This window comes from Rousettus aegyptiacus, unplaced genomic scaffold, assembly GCF_014176215.1.
Source record: "Rousettus aegyptiacus isolate mRouAeg1 unplaced genomic scaffold, mRouAeg1.p scaffold_m13_p_11, whole genome shotgun sequence".
Classification (NCBI taxonomy): Eukaryota; Metazoa; Chordata; class Mammalia; order Chiroptera; family Pteropodidae; genus Rousettus; species Rousettus aegyptiacus.
This window is the reverse complement of record NW_023416286.1, coordinates 1,407,698-1,426,724: the sequence shown is the minus strand read 5'-3', so window position 1 is coordinate 1,426,724 and position 19,027 is coordinate 1,407,698. Positions and strand designations below refer to the sequence as shown.

Sequence of the window (19,027 nt, the reverse complement as noted above, 5' to 3'; positions counted from 1 at the left end):
GGGCGACTCCTACAGGCACCGGGTCCCTAGACTCAGGAGCACCAGGGACAAGGACAAGCAGCCGGGGAACACCCGAGTATGGAGGTGAAAAGCACTTCTACCTGGGAGCCAACCGGACTTGCCTGACCCGGGGCGGGTTCCGTAACCTCGCCAAGTCTCGAATGTTCCTTCTGTAAAAATCAAGATGGCCGCTGCCGTGCAGGGTGGTCGCGACGCTCCGGGCAAAACCGCAGAACCTAAGAGGCCGTCGTCGATCAAGGGCGGCCTTCACGACGAGAAGCGGACTCTGCCATCTGCCAAGGAGACTGGGGGGTGGTCCAGGTCCGGACGTCCTCCAGCGCCTTCTGGAAGCGCGGCTTCGAGCCTCCCACGACGACGAGCTCACAGATGGCGAAGGGAGGGTTTTCCGGGTGCGTATGTGTCGCATCCTGCAGAACACAGGCTACCGCAGAGGGCGCAGGTGGTGGATGCTCATGGCCCTGCCTGAGGGTCACGTGAACTGAGGTGTAGAGGGGAAAGAGTTCGTGGCCAAAGCTGATCAGGTCCTGAAAGGTTTAACCCAGCGGACACGGACCTGGGTCCCTGCAAAGCTTGATGGATCGCCGGGGAGGCGGCCGGGCTGAACCGCGACGGGACACCTGGATTTGCCCGACCGAGCGACGGAGCTGGGTCCCGCGCAGGAAGAGACCTACTGCTTTTCCCTAACAGAACCATGATAGAAATGCCAAAACGCCGCACGTTGTTTTATAAGAACTGGAAACCCCGCCGCTTAAATGTCTTCTCACTTTTACTCATAAATATGTATCCCTTCATTAACGGGACGCCATCAACAAAAATGCTAGTCTCTTTGAATAGCGAAGTTAATTACCTGTCATTACTCCTGATCCGAAACCGATGACAGCTCTTTTGTTAAAAAAAATGGCATTTCCTCAGACGACGTTTGCCGTTTGTGAAAACCTAACAGATGGAAAACAGGTTTGCTCCCTGTTCCGACGCAGCGCGGTTATTAAAATAAAAAAAATTGTGGAGTTTAATACTGTATTTAAATCCAACACTGAGAATTTAGTATGTCAGGAGTCTCTCCCATTGTTAGTCATTTTTTCTCCCTCTCGGAACTATCCTTTTGTGTGTGTGTTTTTTTATTTTATTTTGACATTTGTCAAACTTACCAATATAGATACAGAAACAGACAGGCAGCGTTCCTAGACCAGAAGCCAATGCCGTTTGGGACGCACCCAGCACTGACCGAGATGCTGGACACTCCGACGCCTTCCCCGTTGGCCTGTCGTGGACGGGGGCCCCGCCGGCTCCATCGAGCACCAGCTTTGGGACCGTAGATGAGCTTGGAGACGAGTCATAAGCACCTCGACCCTCAGTAAAATCTCACCTGTAAACGGGGGTAAAAGTGGTCACGACCGTCTATTATAATAGGTTGTCTATAACGTTCGTTAAACCCTCTACCGTCTGCGAGTCGAAGAACAAGATGTCATCCGAGGAGACAGCCCGCCAGGTTCTCGCTCAGGCCCCGACGGGAAAGGGCTTGGCTTCTGCTTCAGCCTCGGGCTCTCAGGGGCGAGTCCCACCAACCAGCTCAGGGACAACTGCAAGGGGCTCGCCGCCCCGGAGCGAGGATCTCCCTGGGCCCCGGGAGCTCGGCCCCTCGTGGGCCCCACGCCTCTGCTCGTGCTGTGGATGCAGCTGCAGGAATCGGGAACCGCAATGCCTCCTTCCGGCGTGTTAGGATTGGACGCAAGGATTCACGTCCTCACAAAACCCCTGGGAAGTTGGAGAAGCGAAATAAATGTTTTACGAAAAATGCTCTTCTGTGATGCATTCTTCCATTGTTTTTTTTTTTTTTTCTGTTTTATTTTCTAAAAAATCTTCACACACTGATTTTCTGATCCGCTAATGAATCTCAAGGGCGGTTTGAAGATCGCTGAGCCCGCCCCGGGTTTGTGACTCTTAACAGAGGGCGGGCTGCAGAACGACACGCCTTCGACGTGCGCTGCGATTTATTTGTTGCTTTGAAAATTCAGTGTCTTTGTCTTTGTCTTTGTCAATCGTCTTTGTCATTTGCCTCATTCTTGGAAAAATTCAGTGAAAAAAACAAAAACAAAAACACTTCCTGCTTAAGAGAATTCTGGAATGGCGGTAAATCTGGCTGATCGAGGTTCATTTAAAACTCCCCCTCCCCCAGGTCCCGCAGGATTTGCATCGAAGGAAATGAGGACTCGGTCCTCAGGGATACATGATCAAGGCCAAGATGTCTGGGACTCAGTCTGTGACTCAGAGGGGCTGAGGCGGCGGCCTCCATGGTTCCTTGACGACGCTCAGCTTTGCAGATCTGTGAGACGGGTGTCAGTGAAGAGTCTGGAACCTTGTGAGCGCCGTGAGGCAGGTGAGAATGCTCTACTCATCCACTGGGGCCTCCGACCCCTTAAAGCTCCCCCCTGGACATGGGAGCCTCCCGTTAGCACAGGGTGGACGGCCCAGGGGCTGGGCCGAACCACGGGAAGACGGCACACACCTCGCCTTTGACACCCCCAAGCGACTGCCCGATAGAACACCCTGCTCACTCGTTTTCCTTACACCTCGGGGACCTGAACAAGCTGGGGATCCAAGGTCCACAGCCTGGCCCACGCCACAGTGGGCAGCCAGCCACTGTGACCGCCCGCCAGCCACACACGGAGCTCCTTCCAACCCGCGAGACCGTGGCCATCTTTGTGGCTGAGAGAAAGAAGACTCAGAGAAAAGGATGAGGCTTAGCTCGCCCTCCAGTCAGGGCCAAAGCTGGGACCCAGATCCTGGTCTCTGGGCATCTTACTTCTGAGCGCCGCGTGAGCGCCTACTATGTGCCAGGCCCTGCTCAAAACACAAACCCTAGGAGACGGGTACCGTGTTTAACCCCCGGTTCCCAGCAAAGGAGGCCAAGGGCGGGAGAGGCAGTGTGTTCACTTTCTCCAGGCCCCGGCGTGATGTTCGAAGTCCCAAGCCAAGGCTGTGTTTTCGAACAAAACCAAGATGGCCTTTGCCCAGACTCCTCCGAGTCGGGCATAAAGACATTAGAGAAGGAAACGAATTCAATTGAGCAGATTCAAACTTCATGCTGTTTAATTTTAACAGGAAGACTATTAGCCCATAAAGAGCACTTTAAAATAGTTGGACTGTGAACACACGCCATTCGACGTTGGACTGGACGTTATTTCAACATCGCCGAATCGGATTCGTCCCAGGGGAAATGAAGGGGCGTTTGGGCGGCCACAGAAATAATTGATTGAAATTCCTCTAAACCTGGGAGCGAACGAACAAAGCGCTGTCCGGCGACCGAGGACCAGAGCGTAAGCGTCCCTGACGCCCCCGGGGGCCCGGCCCGCAGCTGGCCCATGTCCCCCGCCCCTTTCCATGAGCCGCGTCCCCAGGAGCCAGGCGCAGAGCGAGGACGGTGCTGGTCCCAGCTCCGGGGACCACATTGTCATTGCTGCCCCCTACTCTTCCTCCCTCACTGCCCCGCGAGCCCCAAGAGCCCGGGGGGCATGTCCTTGCGGGCCTTGTGTCCAGAGCCTGTAGCCCTGGGTGAATCGTAAACGCCGACGGCCGGCATTGCCCGGCGCAGACCTCAACCTGCGCCCTCCGCTCCGCCCAAAGGGTCAGCAGCTCCGCCTGGACCAGACCCTGCTCGCTCAGCAGCCACCGCCGAATAAACAGACCACCTGCCCTTCCGACCGCCGCCCACCCTGGAGCGGCATTTGCAAACAACCTCTGGGAAATGTTCGAGAACGTTCCAGGGGGGCCGAGTCAGACCCCGACATGTTCCCTGCCGGAAGGGCGACACAGCGTTCGGCTTTTCCGTCCTGGTCCGGACTCCCTCGGGACGCTTGGACCCTGAGACAGGGATTGAGCGTAACTCACTTATGGTGGGTGTGACCCCAAGACACGCTGGGCGGCCCGGAGAAGGGCGACAGGGATGAGACAGCCGGCCACGAGCAGGTGTCTCGGGCGGGTGACTCGGGATGCGCTGCACACATGTGTCTCCTCGCGATTCGTGTTTCGAGGACCTCACCCCCACGCGGCTGTATTTGGGGGGGGCGGGGCCTTTACAGAAGTAATTAAGGGGAAATGAGGCCATCAGGGTGGGCGGGTGCTGCCCGAATCTGGATCTCGAACCTCCTGAACCGTGAGAACATTACATTTCTATCGTTCGAGCCACCCGGTCCGTGGAGTTTAGTTAAGGTGGCCGGAGCCGAGTAGGACTTTCCCGCACCTGGGACGTGGCCGACCACAAGGAAGCAAGCCGGGGGACCTGAGTCGGAAACCCCCTCATGATCACGGGGTGCGAGGCCGGCGGCTGGGCACACCTGTCGCTGAAGGGCGTCCCCCGCGGCTCACACGCCAAGCAGGTGGGGGGCTTCTCCAGCTGAGAGGATTACGCCACGTCGTCGGCTAGGCCCAGAGAGGCGCGAGGGAGCCGGGCTGTTTGCACGCCAATGCCCACGGCTCATTGGCAGACAGCTGCTCCCAGGGCCTAAGCTTTGCCACCGCAGTGCAGGTGGCAAAGAAGGTTCTAGACTCAAGTCCTCAGGCAAGAGATGCAGGTGCTCATCGCAGGAAGCCACCTGGTGCGTCCCGAAGAGGGCGGGGGCGTGTCCTGGGCATCGATAGCACCTAGAACAGGGGTCCTCGACCCCCGGGGCCGCAGCCTGTTAGGAACAGGGCCGCACAGCAGGAGGTGAGTGTGGGCCAGGGAGAGAAGCTTCATCTGTATCTGCGGCCGCTCCCCAGCGCCAGCATCACCGCCTCAGCTCCGCCTCGAATCCTCGGGCATCAGATTCTCATGGGAGCACCGGCCCTGGGTGCCAAAATGCTTGGGGACCGCTGACCTAGGACCCTTTTCAAGCACATACTCGCATCTTGTGGAACAGTAGTGTTCCTTCGAGACCGATTTCAGGCCCTCTGGAAATGCCTGGCTTCCTGCAGGATCTGCTCATCTTCTCATACTTGGCTGTGTTCGTCTGCAAGGGTCACCACCTCAAAGCACCCAGCCTGGGTGTCTATTTTTTATTTGTCTTTTTTTAGGTGAGGCAACCCTTGGTTGACCTCACAGACCGCGAGGACCTTGTCAGCTTACAATCCCTTATTATATTTTTTATTTTATTGTTTATGCCCACAGCACCTGGCCTTCCTAGGCGGCCTCCCATCCAAGTACTAACCAGGCCCGACCCTGCTTAGCTTCCGAGATCAGACGGGATCGGGCGCGTTCGGGGTGGCGTGGCCGTAGACCAGACTGGGTGTTTAAAACAACAGAAATGTGTGTTTTCCACAGTTCTGAGGGCTCCGAGTCCGAGATCAAGGCGTGGGCGAGTCGGGTCCCCCCGTGGTGTGTCTGTCGATGGCCGGGCCGCCTCCTGTGTCCGCTTGGTCCACCTCCTCCTGTGTGTGTCTGCGTCCTGAGGGCCTTTTTTCCCTAAGGACACCAGTCATCTGGGTGGAGCCCGGCCCTAACGACCTCATTCGAACGCGGTCCCGTCTTTAAAGGCCCCGCCTCCGAGTGCGGCCACGTGCGGAGGTGCTGGGGGTTAGGGCTTCGACCAACGCCCGAGTTGTGGACGGTCACGGTCCGGCCAATAATACCATCTGTCGGCCCCCCGAAAGCAAGGCGGTCCCTCGAGAAAGACGCGCGGGCTCAGAGGGGAGCGAGCTCGGTCTCGGATCCGACCCCGAGACACGCACATCGCTCTGAGGGGGGCCTTCGGTCGGGCCGCCCTGCGGAGACCCACCCAGCTCTGCCGGGGGCTGTGTGGCCATCGGGCGAGGCCTGTCCCCGGCTCGCTGGGCAGAGGCCAGCCGCAGGCCACCTCTGCCCCGCCTGGACGCATCCAGCGCTCACTTGCCATCCCCGGCCCGGCCCCACTCAGCAGAAACCGGCCTCCCACGCGCGGGGCAGTGCTCTGGGCCCCGGACACACTCGACGCGGCCTCCGGCAGGCGCTCGGTCAGTACTGCGGAGCGCGGACAGACAGGTAAGCAGCAAGGTAAGGAAATCGAACCCCTCGCCAGGCGGCAGCCAAGGAGAGAAACAGAGCAGAAGGGAACTGGCGGGTGCCAGGGGCACAGAGTGGCCCAAGGGCGGGTGGCCGGGCACCGGAGGGGACTTTGGCGTCACTCCGGGTGAGAGGAGACCCCGCGGAGGGCTGCGGGGAGGAGGAGGACGACCTCCCTGGGAGGGGAGCGGGAGCAGATAGGTGGAGAGAGCCCCGTGGGGCTCCCGCGGCCACCCTGCCAAGGCCGCCGGAGGGCTTGAGGAGTAAGATTTTTACTTTGTGATTTAATAGTCGATGCATTGAATTTCTCTCCTACCGGGTTCCTCTAATCTTTTTTTCCTAATGGATCTTGTTTTTTAGAGCAGTTTCCAGGTCCACTGATGAACTGGATGAGACTCGGGGTGACCGTTCCTTCTCGTCCCCAAGCGATCGCGCCCAGGCCCCCGCCGGCTCGATGGCTAACCATCGGCTGCCCTTAGAGCTTCCGCCAGTGATTCGGAGGGGCCCCGAAGAGGGGTCTCAGGCGCGGCCTCCCTGACGCCCACACTTCCATCTCTTCCTCCCCTGCTCCCGCCCAGCTCAGGTAGAGGCGCTGGGCCTGTCCCCTGGGGGGTGGCCCCGGCCTGGACACGGGGGCCCTGCCTCCCGCCGCTCCCCACCTCTGATGTTCCGGGCGAGAGAAGGTCTGGGGACTCCAGAGAGGCTTCACCCTACCTGTGGCCCGGGCCTGTGCCCATGGACCAAGCGAAGGGAAACTCGGGACAGGCTCCGCACTGTAGGATTCCAACTGTAGGACATTCTGGAAAAGGCAAACTATAGAAAGATCGCAGGTCAACAGGGGCAATGGGGAGGGACGGAGGGAGGGAGACACGGGGTGCACGCCGTGTCCAAGGCAGTGCCAGTACCCCGCGTGACCCCGTAAAGGGGGGAACACGACCTTACGAGCCTGCCCAAACCCACAGAACGTGTAATGCTAAGAGCCGGGAACGATGAGTTTCAGTTCATAACAGCGTGGCACGTTTTAAAAACCCCGCCCGTTTCTTCTGGACGTAAGACGTCCAAAGCGAGTCCTCAGAGCTGTGTTTCTTCCAGAGGCTCTAGAGGGAGTCCACATCTTTACCCTTTCGAGCATCCTCGGGGCCACGGTCCCCTCGGTCGACTGCAAAGCCAGCTGCATGGCGTCTTCAAACCTCGGTCTCTCCCTCTGCGTCCGGCTCACGTCTCCCACCAGCGACGGATCCTTCTGCCACCCTCTGAGCAGGACCCGTGTGGTTACATCTGCGCCTCGCCTGGATAATCTAGAAAATGCCCCCGTGGCAGATTCTTGACATACACACTTCGGCAAAGTCCCTGAGTCACGTAAACCAGCGGTCACGGGTTCTGGGGGTCAGGACGTGGATGCCTTTGGGGGGCATTGTTTAGCCAACCGCAGAGACTAAGAGGCAGCGGGAGATGCCGAATGAACGGCCCGGGGCAGAGGATGGAGGGAGAAGGGGAAGAGGCAGGTGAACCTCTAAGGGTGACTACAGCCATCTAGGTCGTCATACGGAGCCATCCGGGTCATGCGACACACGGACCAGACTAGCCAGCCCCTCGGCCCCGAAGAAAAAGAAAAAGAAAAAGAAAAACGATTGCCCCGTGCAACGATGAGAACGAAATATTTCTGAAAGGAATTCCTCAAGTTACTCTGCCAAAAAAATAAATAAATAAAATAAATGTATTAAAAATGTGTATTAACGGAAGTTCCCAGCGGCTCCCTCTGGAAGTGAGAGTGTAGGTAATTTTACTTTTCGATTTTAGTTGCAGGACCCGAAGTCGCCGTAATGAATACGGATTACTTTAGAATCAGGAAAAGACATCGTCGAAAATTTAATACCACTTTAAAGACCGCAGAGCTCTGGCCTCTCACCCAGAACCTCAGGCTAAACATCTGCAGCTGTTTCTCTCCTTCATCTCTTTGATTTCCCCGAGAACTACGTTCCTCTTCTAGTCACCTGGGAAGTGCAGAGAGACTTAAAAAGGGGACAGGAGGGATTCACCGTTACACTTTGTCATGAGCCCCTCGCTGTCCTTAGTAGCAGTCGAGTTTTCTGTAAATCGAGGCTCGAATATTAAAGAGTATTTTGGTGCAGCAATTCTGCGCTCTCTGGGGTGGACCTGATAGAAATCCGCACACGTGAGCATCACGTGACACGGACCAGCCTTTCACCGCGGTTTTATTCGCAATAGCCAAACCTGAACACAACCCGATGTTGACTCATAAGGCTGTGTAAAAAAACGCTGTGGCGTATTCCATAGTGGAATACTACACAGCACTGAAAAGGGTGATGCTCCTGCCCCGCGAGACAGCTAAACAGATGTCGCAGAGATTAAAGGCGCCTGAAAGAAGCCAGACACAAAAGTGTGTGCAGCGTATGATTCCGTCCGTGTGAAGGTCCAAAACGGGCCGACCTAATCCGTGGCGTAGGCATGGGCAATGACGGCGTCCCTCTCAAGAGGGAGGCTTTTGGCGACGGTAACGTTTCCTTTCTTGAGATGCTTAGATTCCCTCGGTATCATTTCATCATCCCGTACACTCGGGAAATAGGCACTTTCTGTAAGGGGGTTGGTTATACCGCGACGGAATTCACCGTGAGATAAAGGAATACAGTGGAACTTAAATCTGGTATTATCGAGGTGTGACGCAGACCCTCGGCCAGGCGGGAGGAGGCGCGGCCAGTCTGGGCCGGGTGGGTGCACCGGTCAAGCAAATACAGACGCTGACGAGTAATCGCCCACACGCGCGGGAGAGAAGCCGGCCACGCCATTTCGACATGGACGGTTCTGACCTGCCCCAGGCAGTCATCTGGGACGGACACCTTGGAGGAGCAGGTGCGGGGCGAGGCTGGTGGTGACCTCGTGCACACGTTAAGGTGGGCACAGACCCCTACGCTGTCACAAAACAGTCGCGGTTGGCAGAGGCCGGGACGCTGCCGGGCCATGCTCACAGGTTTACAGTTTCCCAAACACACTGGAGAGGGAACCGGGCCCGCCCCCGGGAGCTCTGCACTCAGGGCCCGTGTCAGGGTCGCTGGCTAGGCGAATGCCGCCTTCGCTTTCCTCGACCGCCCTGCGCACGTGAGGCTCCTGAAACTCTGGCCGCTGGTCCGAACGGCAGCGTGCGGAAACTGCTATTAGCCTTTAAACGATTATTTTTCATCGCTTTCTTCTGCAAATGCTTTGATTCATCACTCAGCCATCGGGAGGGAGATGCACACCCCTTTATCACGGCGTCCGCACCCAGGTGTGGCCGTACGTGTCTGTCACCACCAGACCGTGCGTGCCTGGAGGGAGACCACGTCTCGCTGAGTTGGTGGGCTCAGCCCTGGGTGCGGCTCTCGGCAGGTACAGGGGTCTGGTGACGCTCCACCAAGTAGAAGCGATTTTTAAAACTCTGTACAACCTTCGTCGGGCATAGGGAGAGCCGATGGGAGCAGGGATGGGTGAGCCGGCGAGGCTGGGGTGAGGAATGACAGTGAGCACCAGGGGGGAGCCACACGGCCCGAGGGGGATCCAGGGCCCTGTGTCCCCTGCAGGCTACCTCCATTCCTACCGGAGCCCCTCGGCGAGTGTGAGGACAGGTAGCTAGGAACACCTTCCCTGCTGACAGCGTGAGCCCATGGTAATGCCTGCTCTTTCTCCCATCTTTAAACTTAACATCCATGAGGCGTTCTGGTTCTCGTATCCAGGGCCACGCAGGCGCAAAAAGCAGCCAGAGGCTGTCAGGTTCTTAAGCTTAGACCCTACCCATGTGTTCAAATGGAAAGAGGAATTAATGCTGCCGCTCCGGAACCTAAACGAATTGGTCTAGGGCCAGCATCTGCGGGAAGCTTCTGCGGGAACTGGGTAAATGGTTTCCACGTGAGAACGCCGCGCAAGGAGCACTTAATGAGGGCCATTTGATGCTGCTAACGGCGATTCATATAGCGGCGCCCTATACGCACGCAGTTAAGGCCACGTTCCCGGGCTACAGTAACCGCGACCCAGGTCCAGGACACGCCTAAGGAAGGGGAGCCCCTTTGGGATCGGGATGCAACGCGGCCAAGGGCATTGCCAGAAGAGCCGGCTGAGCCTTTTTCTGCTTTAAAGATCCACCCCACTAACCCGCCCGCCCGCCCCACATCCCTGCCGCGAATCCTGAATACCGTCCTAAGCGATGCTTCCGACCGTGAACTTGGCACTTTAGGGAAAGGGGAGAAGCGGCCGCCGGATCGAGACTCCCCAGGGAGACCTCAGGAACGAACTAGGTCACGGGGCGCGCAGGCAGCGCACCCCCGCGCCCCGCCCAGGTGCAAGCGCGGGACCGCCGGCGGGGGTGGGATGCGGGGCGCACGGCAGGCGGGGGTGCAGGGCGGGGGGTGACGGCGCGGGTCTCGGCGTCCTGCGCCCCTCTGCCCGCCGCGGCTCGCCCCGGCCCCCGCGCAGCCGCCCCGGGCTCCCGCGTGCGCGCGGAGCGGGCGCGGGGTCGGCGGCGCGCGCGCGCGCGGGGAGCGCGAGCGTCCGGCGGGCAGAGCCGGGCGCGCGAGCCCAGCCCGCCGCTCACCTGGCGCCCGCCGCTCACCTGGCGCCCAGCGCGCCCCCGGCCCGCGCCCACCTGCGCCGCGAGGAGCCGCGCGCCCCGGACGCCGTGGAGGACCCCCCTCGGCCTGCGCGCGCCCAGGTGACCCCCCGCCCGCGCTCCGCGCGGCCCCCTCCCTCCGCCGCCCGGGGCGCGGTGGCGGCGCCCGGGCGTCCGTCCGTCCGTCCGTCCGTCTCCACGCCCCTGCCGCACGCACCCGCCTTCTGTGGCTCTGCCCTGATTTCCCCGGCGCAGCGGGCAAGTCCGGACCCCTCTTTGTTCTGGCGGGGGGTGCGGGTGAGGAGCGCGCGCGCGCGCGCCGGGCGACCGATCGCTTGGTTTTTTAATGCATGTACGTTTTGGGGGGTGGGCGGCGGGCGCGGAGGGGCGACCTCGATCCTGCCCCGGGGGTGGCGGCGGCGCTGGCGGCGGCCGGATGCCGGGCAGGTGTCCCCCAGCCCCTCCCGTCCCCCGCCCCGCGCTCCGGCGCGCACATGGGGGGCCCCCCGCGTGTCCCCGCGCCCGCCGCCGGGTCGCAAGTCGTCGCCCGCGGCCCCTCCAGCGCCGCGCGGCTTTATTTTATTTTATTTTATTTTATTTTATTTATTTATTGCATTTTCCCGTGCAGCGGCTTTTTAGCCGCGGAGACTTGGGCATCCCGCCGCGGGTTACGGGTCGCCGAGCCGGTGACCGCCGGCGACGGTGGCCCCGCGTCGCGTCGGGGGCCGGCTCTCCCGGCCGAGCGGGTTTTGCGTGATCTCGGACGGTGTCTCAGCGTTGAACAGAGCCTGTGTTTTCGTTGGCGAGGACAGGGGCTCGAAGGATGAACGAGGACCCGCAGGCCAACCTCAGCGGCGCGCGTCGGGGCTACGCGGACGCCCCCGCGGAGAACGTCTCGGCCGCCGCGTCGCCCCGCGCCCCCCTGGCGGAGCCGGACGCGGAGGAGCTCGTCGTCAACCCCTGGGACATCGTCCTGTGCACCTCGGGGACCCTCATCTCCTGCGAAAACGCCGTGGTGGTGCTCGTCATCCTGCACAACCCCAGCCTGCGCGCGCCCATGTTCCTGCTCATCGCCAGCCTGGCGGTGGCCGACCTGCTGGCCGGCGCCGGGCTCGTCTTCCACTTCGTCTTCGCCTACCTGCTGCGCTCCGAGGCCACCACGCTGGCCAGCGTCGGCCTCGTCGTCACCTCCTTCTGCGCCTCCGTCTGCAGCCTGCTGGCCATCACCGTGGACCGCTACCTGTCGCTGTACTACGCGCTGACCTACCACTCGGAGAGGACGGTCACGCTGACCTACGTCATGCTCGCGCTGCTCTGGGCCGCGTCGCTGTGCCTGGGGCTGCTGCCCGTGCTGGGCTGGAACTGCCTGCGGGACGAGGCCACCTGCAGCGTGGTCAGGCCGCTCACCAAGCACCACGCGGCCGTGCTGTCCGTGTCCTTCCTCTGCACGTTCGCGCTCATGCTGCAGCTCTACGTGCAGATCTGCAAGGTGGTGACGCGCCACGCGCACCAGATCGCGCTGCAGCGCCACCTGCTGGCGCCCTCGCACTACGTGACCACGCGCAGGGGCGTGTCCACCCTGGCGCTGGTGCTGGGCACCTTCGCCGCCTGCTGGATGCCCTTCACGCTCTACTCCCTGATCGCCGACTCCACCTACCCCTCCATCTACACCTACGCCACCCTGCTGCCCGCCACCTACAACTCCGTCATCAACCCGGTCATTTACGCGTTCAGAAACCAGGAGATCCAGAAAGCCCTCTGCCTCGTGTGCTGCGGCTCCATCCCGGCCAGCCTCTCGCAGCGGGCGCGGTCGCCCAGCGACGTGTAGCGGCACCCCCACCCCCACCCCGCATCCCGGGGTGCCACACACTCAATGCTGCATTTACCACGCACTGCCACTGCCTGGCCGGAGGGCTGACATGCCCTCTGCAGGGCTGACATGCCCTCTGCAGAGCTGACATGCCCGCTGCAGGGCTGACATGCTCTCTGGAGGGCTGACATGCTCTGTCTACATTCCTTACCTTGGCTTCCCTCTGGAGCCCCGGGAGCACCTGCCGTTGGTTCAGACGAGTTAAGTGATGGAAGTGAAAATAACGTTACTACCCTTTAAAAAAAAAATGGTCGAGTCCTTTGCTCAGTATTATTTTGTTCTGTTTAGCAGTGGGGAGATTTGTTTCGCCTTTTATCCGGAGGCAGGGTTTTCGGTGCATATTTTGTTTGGAGGGTTGGTGGCAGGTGGTGACATGCCGTGATGTTATTTATAAAAAGTGAACTGGTCCCAGGGTTTTCCCCCTCCCCCAGGCTTTAAAATACAACTGAGTTATTGAGGAAAATGGAGAAGTTACTTTTTTTCCAGGTTTTTTTTTAATGTCAAAGCAGATTTTTCAATGCTGCATGTGTCGGACAGAATATAGTCTCTTTCGAGCCAACGAAAATGTTTTACATGATTATGTTTGAGAGGGGCCTGGTTTTGTGAACTTGAACTCAGTAATAAGTTACCAACGCTGAAACCGTGAACCTGTTCTTATTGATTCTTTTTTATTTCCAGCAATTACTGTTCGCAAGGATGACTCTGGTATTCCTACGAATGTTGTCTTTCTGCATGGTTGCCCATGTTAGCTAGACCACTAGTTTCAAATGTCGCCATGTAAATCCGAATCGAATGAGTCATTTTGCAACATAGGTTTTCAATATGTCCTTCTACAGAAAATTGTGAAATTTGTTTTGATTTACATATGAATTCACGTACACTTGAGTAGTGCACCACTGTCGTCCCTTAAGCTACAATCAGACTGCTTTCAGGAAAAAAACCAGTGACGTCTCTTGAAAGATGAAATTTGTTTTAGTATACTCTGAAAAATCAATCTATGTAAAACAATCACAAAATATATTTAAAAAAACCCATCACTTTTCCTGTCTCTCTATATCTCAGAAGGTATTAATAGTTATTCTTGATTGAGACAAATAGAATTAAATATTGTAGAACAAACATTTCTGGTTCACATTGCCTGTGGTGTAAAATGCATTTGAAACAGGTGGTCTCCTGATTTAACCACTAAGTTTGTGAGCGCGTAACAGACGTATCTGACCGTGATGTCTCATGAAAATGCACAAATGGACTAATCGTGTGGCTGTTCATAAAAAGTTAAGTTCGAACTCCTTTCCGTTCACCAAGAAACAACTTAAATGCAATAAGAACCGTGTGGCTTGTGTTTGGAGAGCAAGGAGTTAGGGAGGCGATCGCACGGAAGAATTCGTTTTAAACATATGAGAGAATCACTGTGTCTGAGCATCATTTCCGTCAGTGCAGACGGAAGTTTTGGATACAGACATCTCCCCTCCACAGGCGGTGGATTTACAGCTGCGTCTGTACACTTAGTGGAAGTTTTCTGTACAGGACACTGGCTTAGTCCTTCGGACGATGGCAAGACCGGTATTTCATTTGTGATCAATTCTCCTCACCGGTTTGTCCCTCATTTATGCCCGTGGTGGTCTCGGGAACATTCCGGCAGCCTGCAGGCTGATGCCATTTCTCCAAAGACCCTTCTGAAGTAACACAAACGTGAATAGATCCTCTATCCGAATCCTTGTCTCCTCCCTAAGATGATCGCTTGTTGAGGCAGGAGAGGGGTTAAAAGATTTCCGAAGCGAGAAAGGATTTTTTTCAGTGCGTTATTACCTGACGATCGATGTCATGATGTAACATTTCTTCCATGCGTGATCGAGTGGGCAGGTCGCATGTGATGAATCTGCTTGTTTTTAATCACTTAAAGTCTAGAGCGGTCCATGCGCGAGATGGCTAAGGTAAGTCGGTTTTGTCATGGCTACCAAGCCAGGTTTGAAAGCAACAAATCACGTTTCTGTAGAAACGGCGGTTCCGCGCGCCACCTCTCGCAGGGAGAGTGGGCGTGAGGATATGTGCTGTTTTTCGCCCCATTTCGTGTGCCGTGTCCCCGTGACGGTGGCTTTCCCTGCTCCGTGGCCTCTTTGCCACACAACACGTGTGTACAGATGAGACCGCGAAGGCCGAAGGAAGCCAGGAGATGTGCCCGAGGCCACAGAGCGTCGAGGGTGGAGCGGGGCGCGAACCCTGGCTTCACGAAGTCGGTTCCCGTCCCTTGTCACGCACCGGCCGCCTCATGTCTGTCCGCCAGCGAGGGAGGAGGGAACGCGTCTGTAACACGCGCCCGTCGCTGAGGTTCACTTCCACGGTTAAGACGGGGAGCGGCCCGTTTACAATCCCGTGTGCTGCGACTCTCTGCGCGGCCCTGCACGAAAGGGGCCGGTTTTTAGCATCTTCTTCTTCACTCAGGATTTCTTCCCTTTGCGACAAGGCCAGTCCCCAGAGCACGGTGCGATGTTTTGGTGCGCAGAGGTGAGGGCTCTCTTACCTTCACTGATTATGTTAAAACTTCACATTTATACACTTACACCAGTATGCGGTGGGCTTACAAATACTAGTGAGACGGTTGCTTCGGGCCCCAGTTTTTAAAACACCTGTTTCAGCAAGGATTTTTTAACTTAGCTATAACACGTCCTTATCGTTTGCTTTAAACTGGGAAGATTTTGGGATGTTTATGTGGTTTCCGACAAAGCTGCTTTGTTTCTGGGGGGGTTAATTATTAAGAAATGTCACATGGCTCGATACATATGTGTATGTTTATGTGTGTGCATGTCTACACATGCGTATATGGATTCAACAACATCGCCTTGGCAACAGGACTCAATATGTCACAGAAAACAGTCACAGTTCCAAGAGTCCTGAGGTGGCAGCTGAACCTGCACCCCATGCGATTACAGATTTTAGCTAGAAAGCAATTTGCATTATTTCTAGTAGAAATAAGTCAGTGATTACGCTTATCCTGTAACTAGGACAATCAGTTGCCACAACTGAACTCTTAGCCCAGTAAGCATCCAGGCTGTGGCTGGCCAGGGTTCGTTTTCTTTTAGCCCTACGTGTCTGTTTCTTTGTATCCGTAGAGTTTGTTTCTTGTTAGTTAAGGCGGCCATCTTCCTTCTCGGTGCCTAGAGGCAGAGTAGGGGGGAGGGAGGAGGTGGAGCCCGTCCTCCCCTGCAAGCTTAGACCCAAGAGCCAAGTTCGGGGCGGGAGAAGTCCCTGACTGACATGCAGGAATGCTCTTAGCGTCCTCTCGAATGTAAAGCAGGATTTAAACAAGTCGCAATGAGAAGATGAGAAATAAAGATGTTGAGTGCCAATAAAAGTATGTTGGAGACTTCTAAAACTTTTTAAAAAAGGAATGTTCAATTTGTTGTTAAGATAATGCTATATACGTATATGAGAGACACATATCTCATAGGAAACTAGAACGACTTACCATTTCACCTTTAAAACACCTGTTAAATGAGTGACTACTATGCCATTATATTGCACAATACTTATGTTCTCGCTTTGATTCTAAGCCTCATGCCCTTTAAAAATTTTAATGATTATTGGGTGGTTTTGATGCCCGATTGGAATCTTAAAATCTGTTGAAAATTTTTCAGACTTGTCAGACAGAGTTTGTACATATGACGGAAGTAAAAACGTGATTTGAATTAGCAAACAGATCTAACTGTCCTCTAGCAAACAGTGCAGAAAAAGATACTGGTGATTTTGACCAGGGATCCTCGACTTTTACATATTTAAAGGGCATACGAATCATCTAAGGGTCTCGTTAAAATGCAGATTCTACTTCAACATGTCTGAGGCTTCACTGCATTTCTCACAAGCACCCACGGGTGAGTGTAACTGTCTTGCCTTCAGCATACTTAAAAACATGTATGTGTCCACACGTGATACATGAACCTCTGATGAGAATTAGCACTTCGAAGACATACGTGTGGGAAAAATGTTATACACGAATAGAATACATATTTTATATATATAAATATATATTTTAAAGATGTTTATTCTTGTCAGAAGTTAATAGGTAACTAGTCCGTGTTCAATGAAAATGAACTTTGAACTTTTCCAGTATCTAGTAAAGATCTATAAATATATTTTTTTCATGTTCGTGTTCTCACTTTAAAATTCTAATTACCACTATCTTAAGGTAATTCTTTCGAAAACTGTATATGTGTGTGTGTGTGTGTGTGTGTGTGTGTGTTGTATATATTGCACAGATAGTACGTAGCAACAAAAGTTTCGCACTCATCTTTTCCAGAAGGACAGCTTTCTCTGTGACACACGTAGCTTGTGTTTTGGGGGCTGCATGTGTTTGCATGAATTCATCCTGAGATAATTGAGATGAAAGCTTTTGTTCTCTGTGTTCTAAAATTCAGCTGAACTCCTGCTAAAGCAACCTTTTTTTCTAGCCAGCTACATCAGAGAAATTTCAAAGTACCTCACCTTGATTTTGACATTTATCTGTAATCGTTCGTGATTTTTTTTTGGCATCGAAAATACTATTCATATTAATAGTTACAATGGTAATTACACCCACTGAAGTCCTTTTCTGCCCAAGGAGGTGAGAACATTTCTTTTTATTCAATAGAAGTATGTTAAAATACCTAGTAGCAGTGAATTTAAATATACAATTTTAATATCTTTATAGTATAAAATATATAGAAAAAATTACAGAAGAAATCTAGGACATTTTTAATTGTGAAAATTCAAATAATAGCACCAGGCACCAATGAACAAACTTTCAACTGAACATAGGCTTGGAGCAGAAATGAAAACATTTACTAGGAAACCAATTTCTTTGCTAGTCGACTATTTGAATATTTTAAAAGGTAAAAGAACATCTTATTGGCATTCTCCGAAAGGCTTGGAGTTAGTTATGCTTCTCACCAGACGGCGTGCTTTGAGTCTATGGGATTTTTATCGAGGTTGGTGAAAATGTAAACGTTTCCCACGAGGAGGGAAAATGGCCTGCCTCTCGCGTCTGCCGTGGTTATGGGGCTGAAACTTAAGGGAAACTTAGTTCTGATCCAATTCCGCCCTCGCCCTTCCAAGAGCTTTTGGAGCCCTGAGCAAATGCAGTCTTTGATACTACAGAATCCAGCAATCGGAAGGGGACATATGGAGTGGAATTTTCCGTATCGAATCTAAATCATCTGAGTCAAGAGATCTTTGAAACGAACGTTCCTCACTTTCCCTCGATGCTGGGCAATGTTTTAATATCCCTAATCTCAGTCCTTCTTATTATCCTCTAATTCTGTTTATCTTGACCCAGCCCCTGGAGATGCAGAGAACGCCCTAGTCACAGTCAACATTTGTGCATTTCAGATGTTAATTAAGCAATATTAGTCTCCTTTTTTTTTCCAAATAAAATTACCCCAATTACTTAAATTATATTTTTCTGATTTGTTTTGCCTCCTCGTGATCATTCTCCTGATCCCTTTTTTCCCCCACGCTGTCTACCGTTTCTCTACAACCTCTTCAAATCTGGTCATAAACCCCAGGAAACGAACGCATGCAGAACGGCCCGGGGTGATCGAGCGTCGCCCGCCTCCGCCGGCCGGGGAGCCGTGCGCCTCGCGCCTGCTGCTGGCTTCGAGGTTAGTTCCTAGTCCGTCGAGTGCGGCTGAACTGCTGCCCCTTCCGTGAGGGCCGGACGGCTGTCACCCGCCATCTGTCACCCTGGAATACGGCGAGAGGACACAGGGCATGGCGGAGGACAGTTTAATTGGCACAAAGGCAATTCGCTCAGCGAGAGGGGAAAAGTCCAGCTGGATTTCTCACCGTGGAGAGATGACGTTCCATTGCCTGGCCTGTTCCTTTTCCTGTCCGTGACCTCCCTGTGAATGGGCCAGAACACTCTACGTTCGGGTCGGCCACCCGGCCGCGCGTCTAGCCCCATCCACCGTCTCCAGGCGTGCGATGTGTGCACACACCCGTGCACGTGCGTGCGTGCAACGCAGTCACGCTCTGCCCTGCTTTCCCTGGGTGGACTCCACCTCCCTCCCCAGGGCCCAGATCCGAAGTCCTCGGCGAGGACGTCCGGAGACCCAGGCCCTCGCTGGCGGTGGCCCCGCGCGTCTGACCTCCAGGCCAGTTCTGCGGTGTCCCCTGGGCTAGGCTGCGTGAGCCCCAGTCGGGACAAACACACGCCCGTGATTTCCTGCTGAGCCTGCGTCTCGGGCTGTGCCTGGGTTGGTGCTTCACTGACCTCAGAAGCCCGCGATGCTGTCAAAGGATCAGGAAGTGAGAGCGACCGTCAGATTTTCAACAGGACTTCTGTGAAGTCTCGCGACCGACTCGAGATTAGAACCGAGTCGCATGTGTTGACGCTTGGCAGAGAAGGATGTCATTTTCATGAGAGCTCCTCGTCCTCGTAAGTCACTAAATGGATCTGAGCACTTTGCTTTAGGGGTGTTTGAAGCCATGAGGGCATGACCTGTTTCAAATACCAAAAGCGTTGGTTATTAAAGACACAGGATCCAGAGCG

At 55.1% G+C, this 19,027-nt stretch overlaps 1 protein-coding gene and 1 non-coding gene across 2 annotated transcripts; one reads left to right on the top strand and one right to left on the bottom strand.

Annotated features, from left to right (window-relative positions):
* Positions 1–5,158: 5,158 nt before the first annotated feature.
* Positions 5,159–5,277, bottom strand: LOC118609427. Its single transcript, XR_004953432.1, has one exon. It is a non-coding gene; the product is annotated as a 5S ribosomal RNA (ribosomal RNA).
* Positions 5,278–10,267: 4,990 nt separating this feature from the next.
* Positions 10,268–16,488, top strand: GPR12 (G protein-coupled receptor 12). Its single transcript, XM_036228375.1, has 2 exons — positions 10,268–10,365; positions 11,447–16,488. Exon 2 carries the CDS (start codon positions 11,458–11,460, stop codon positions 12,460–12,462), a length of 1,005 nt encoding a protein of 334 aa, XP_036084268.1. The 5' UTR covers positions 10,268–10,365; positions 11,447–11,457; the 3' UTR covers positions 12,463–16,488.
* The last annotated feature ends 2,539 nt before the right edge of the window (positions 16,489–19,027 follow it).

What these genes read in the sequence shown, in the direction of transcription:
- GPR12 (XM_036228375.1), top strand. Translation starts at nt 11,458, where the DNA reads ATGAACGAGGACCCGCAGGCCAACCTCAGCGGCGCGCGTCGGGGCTAC.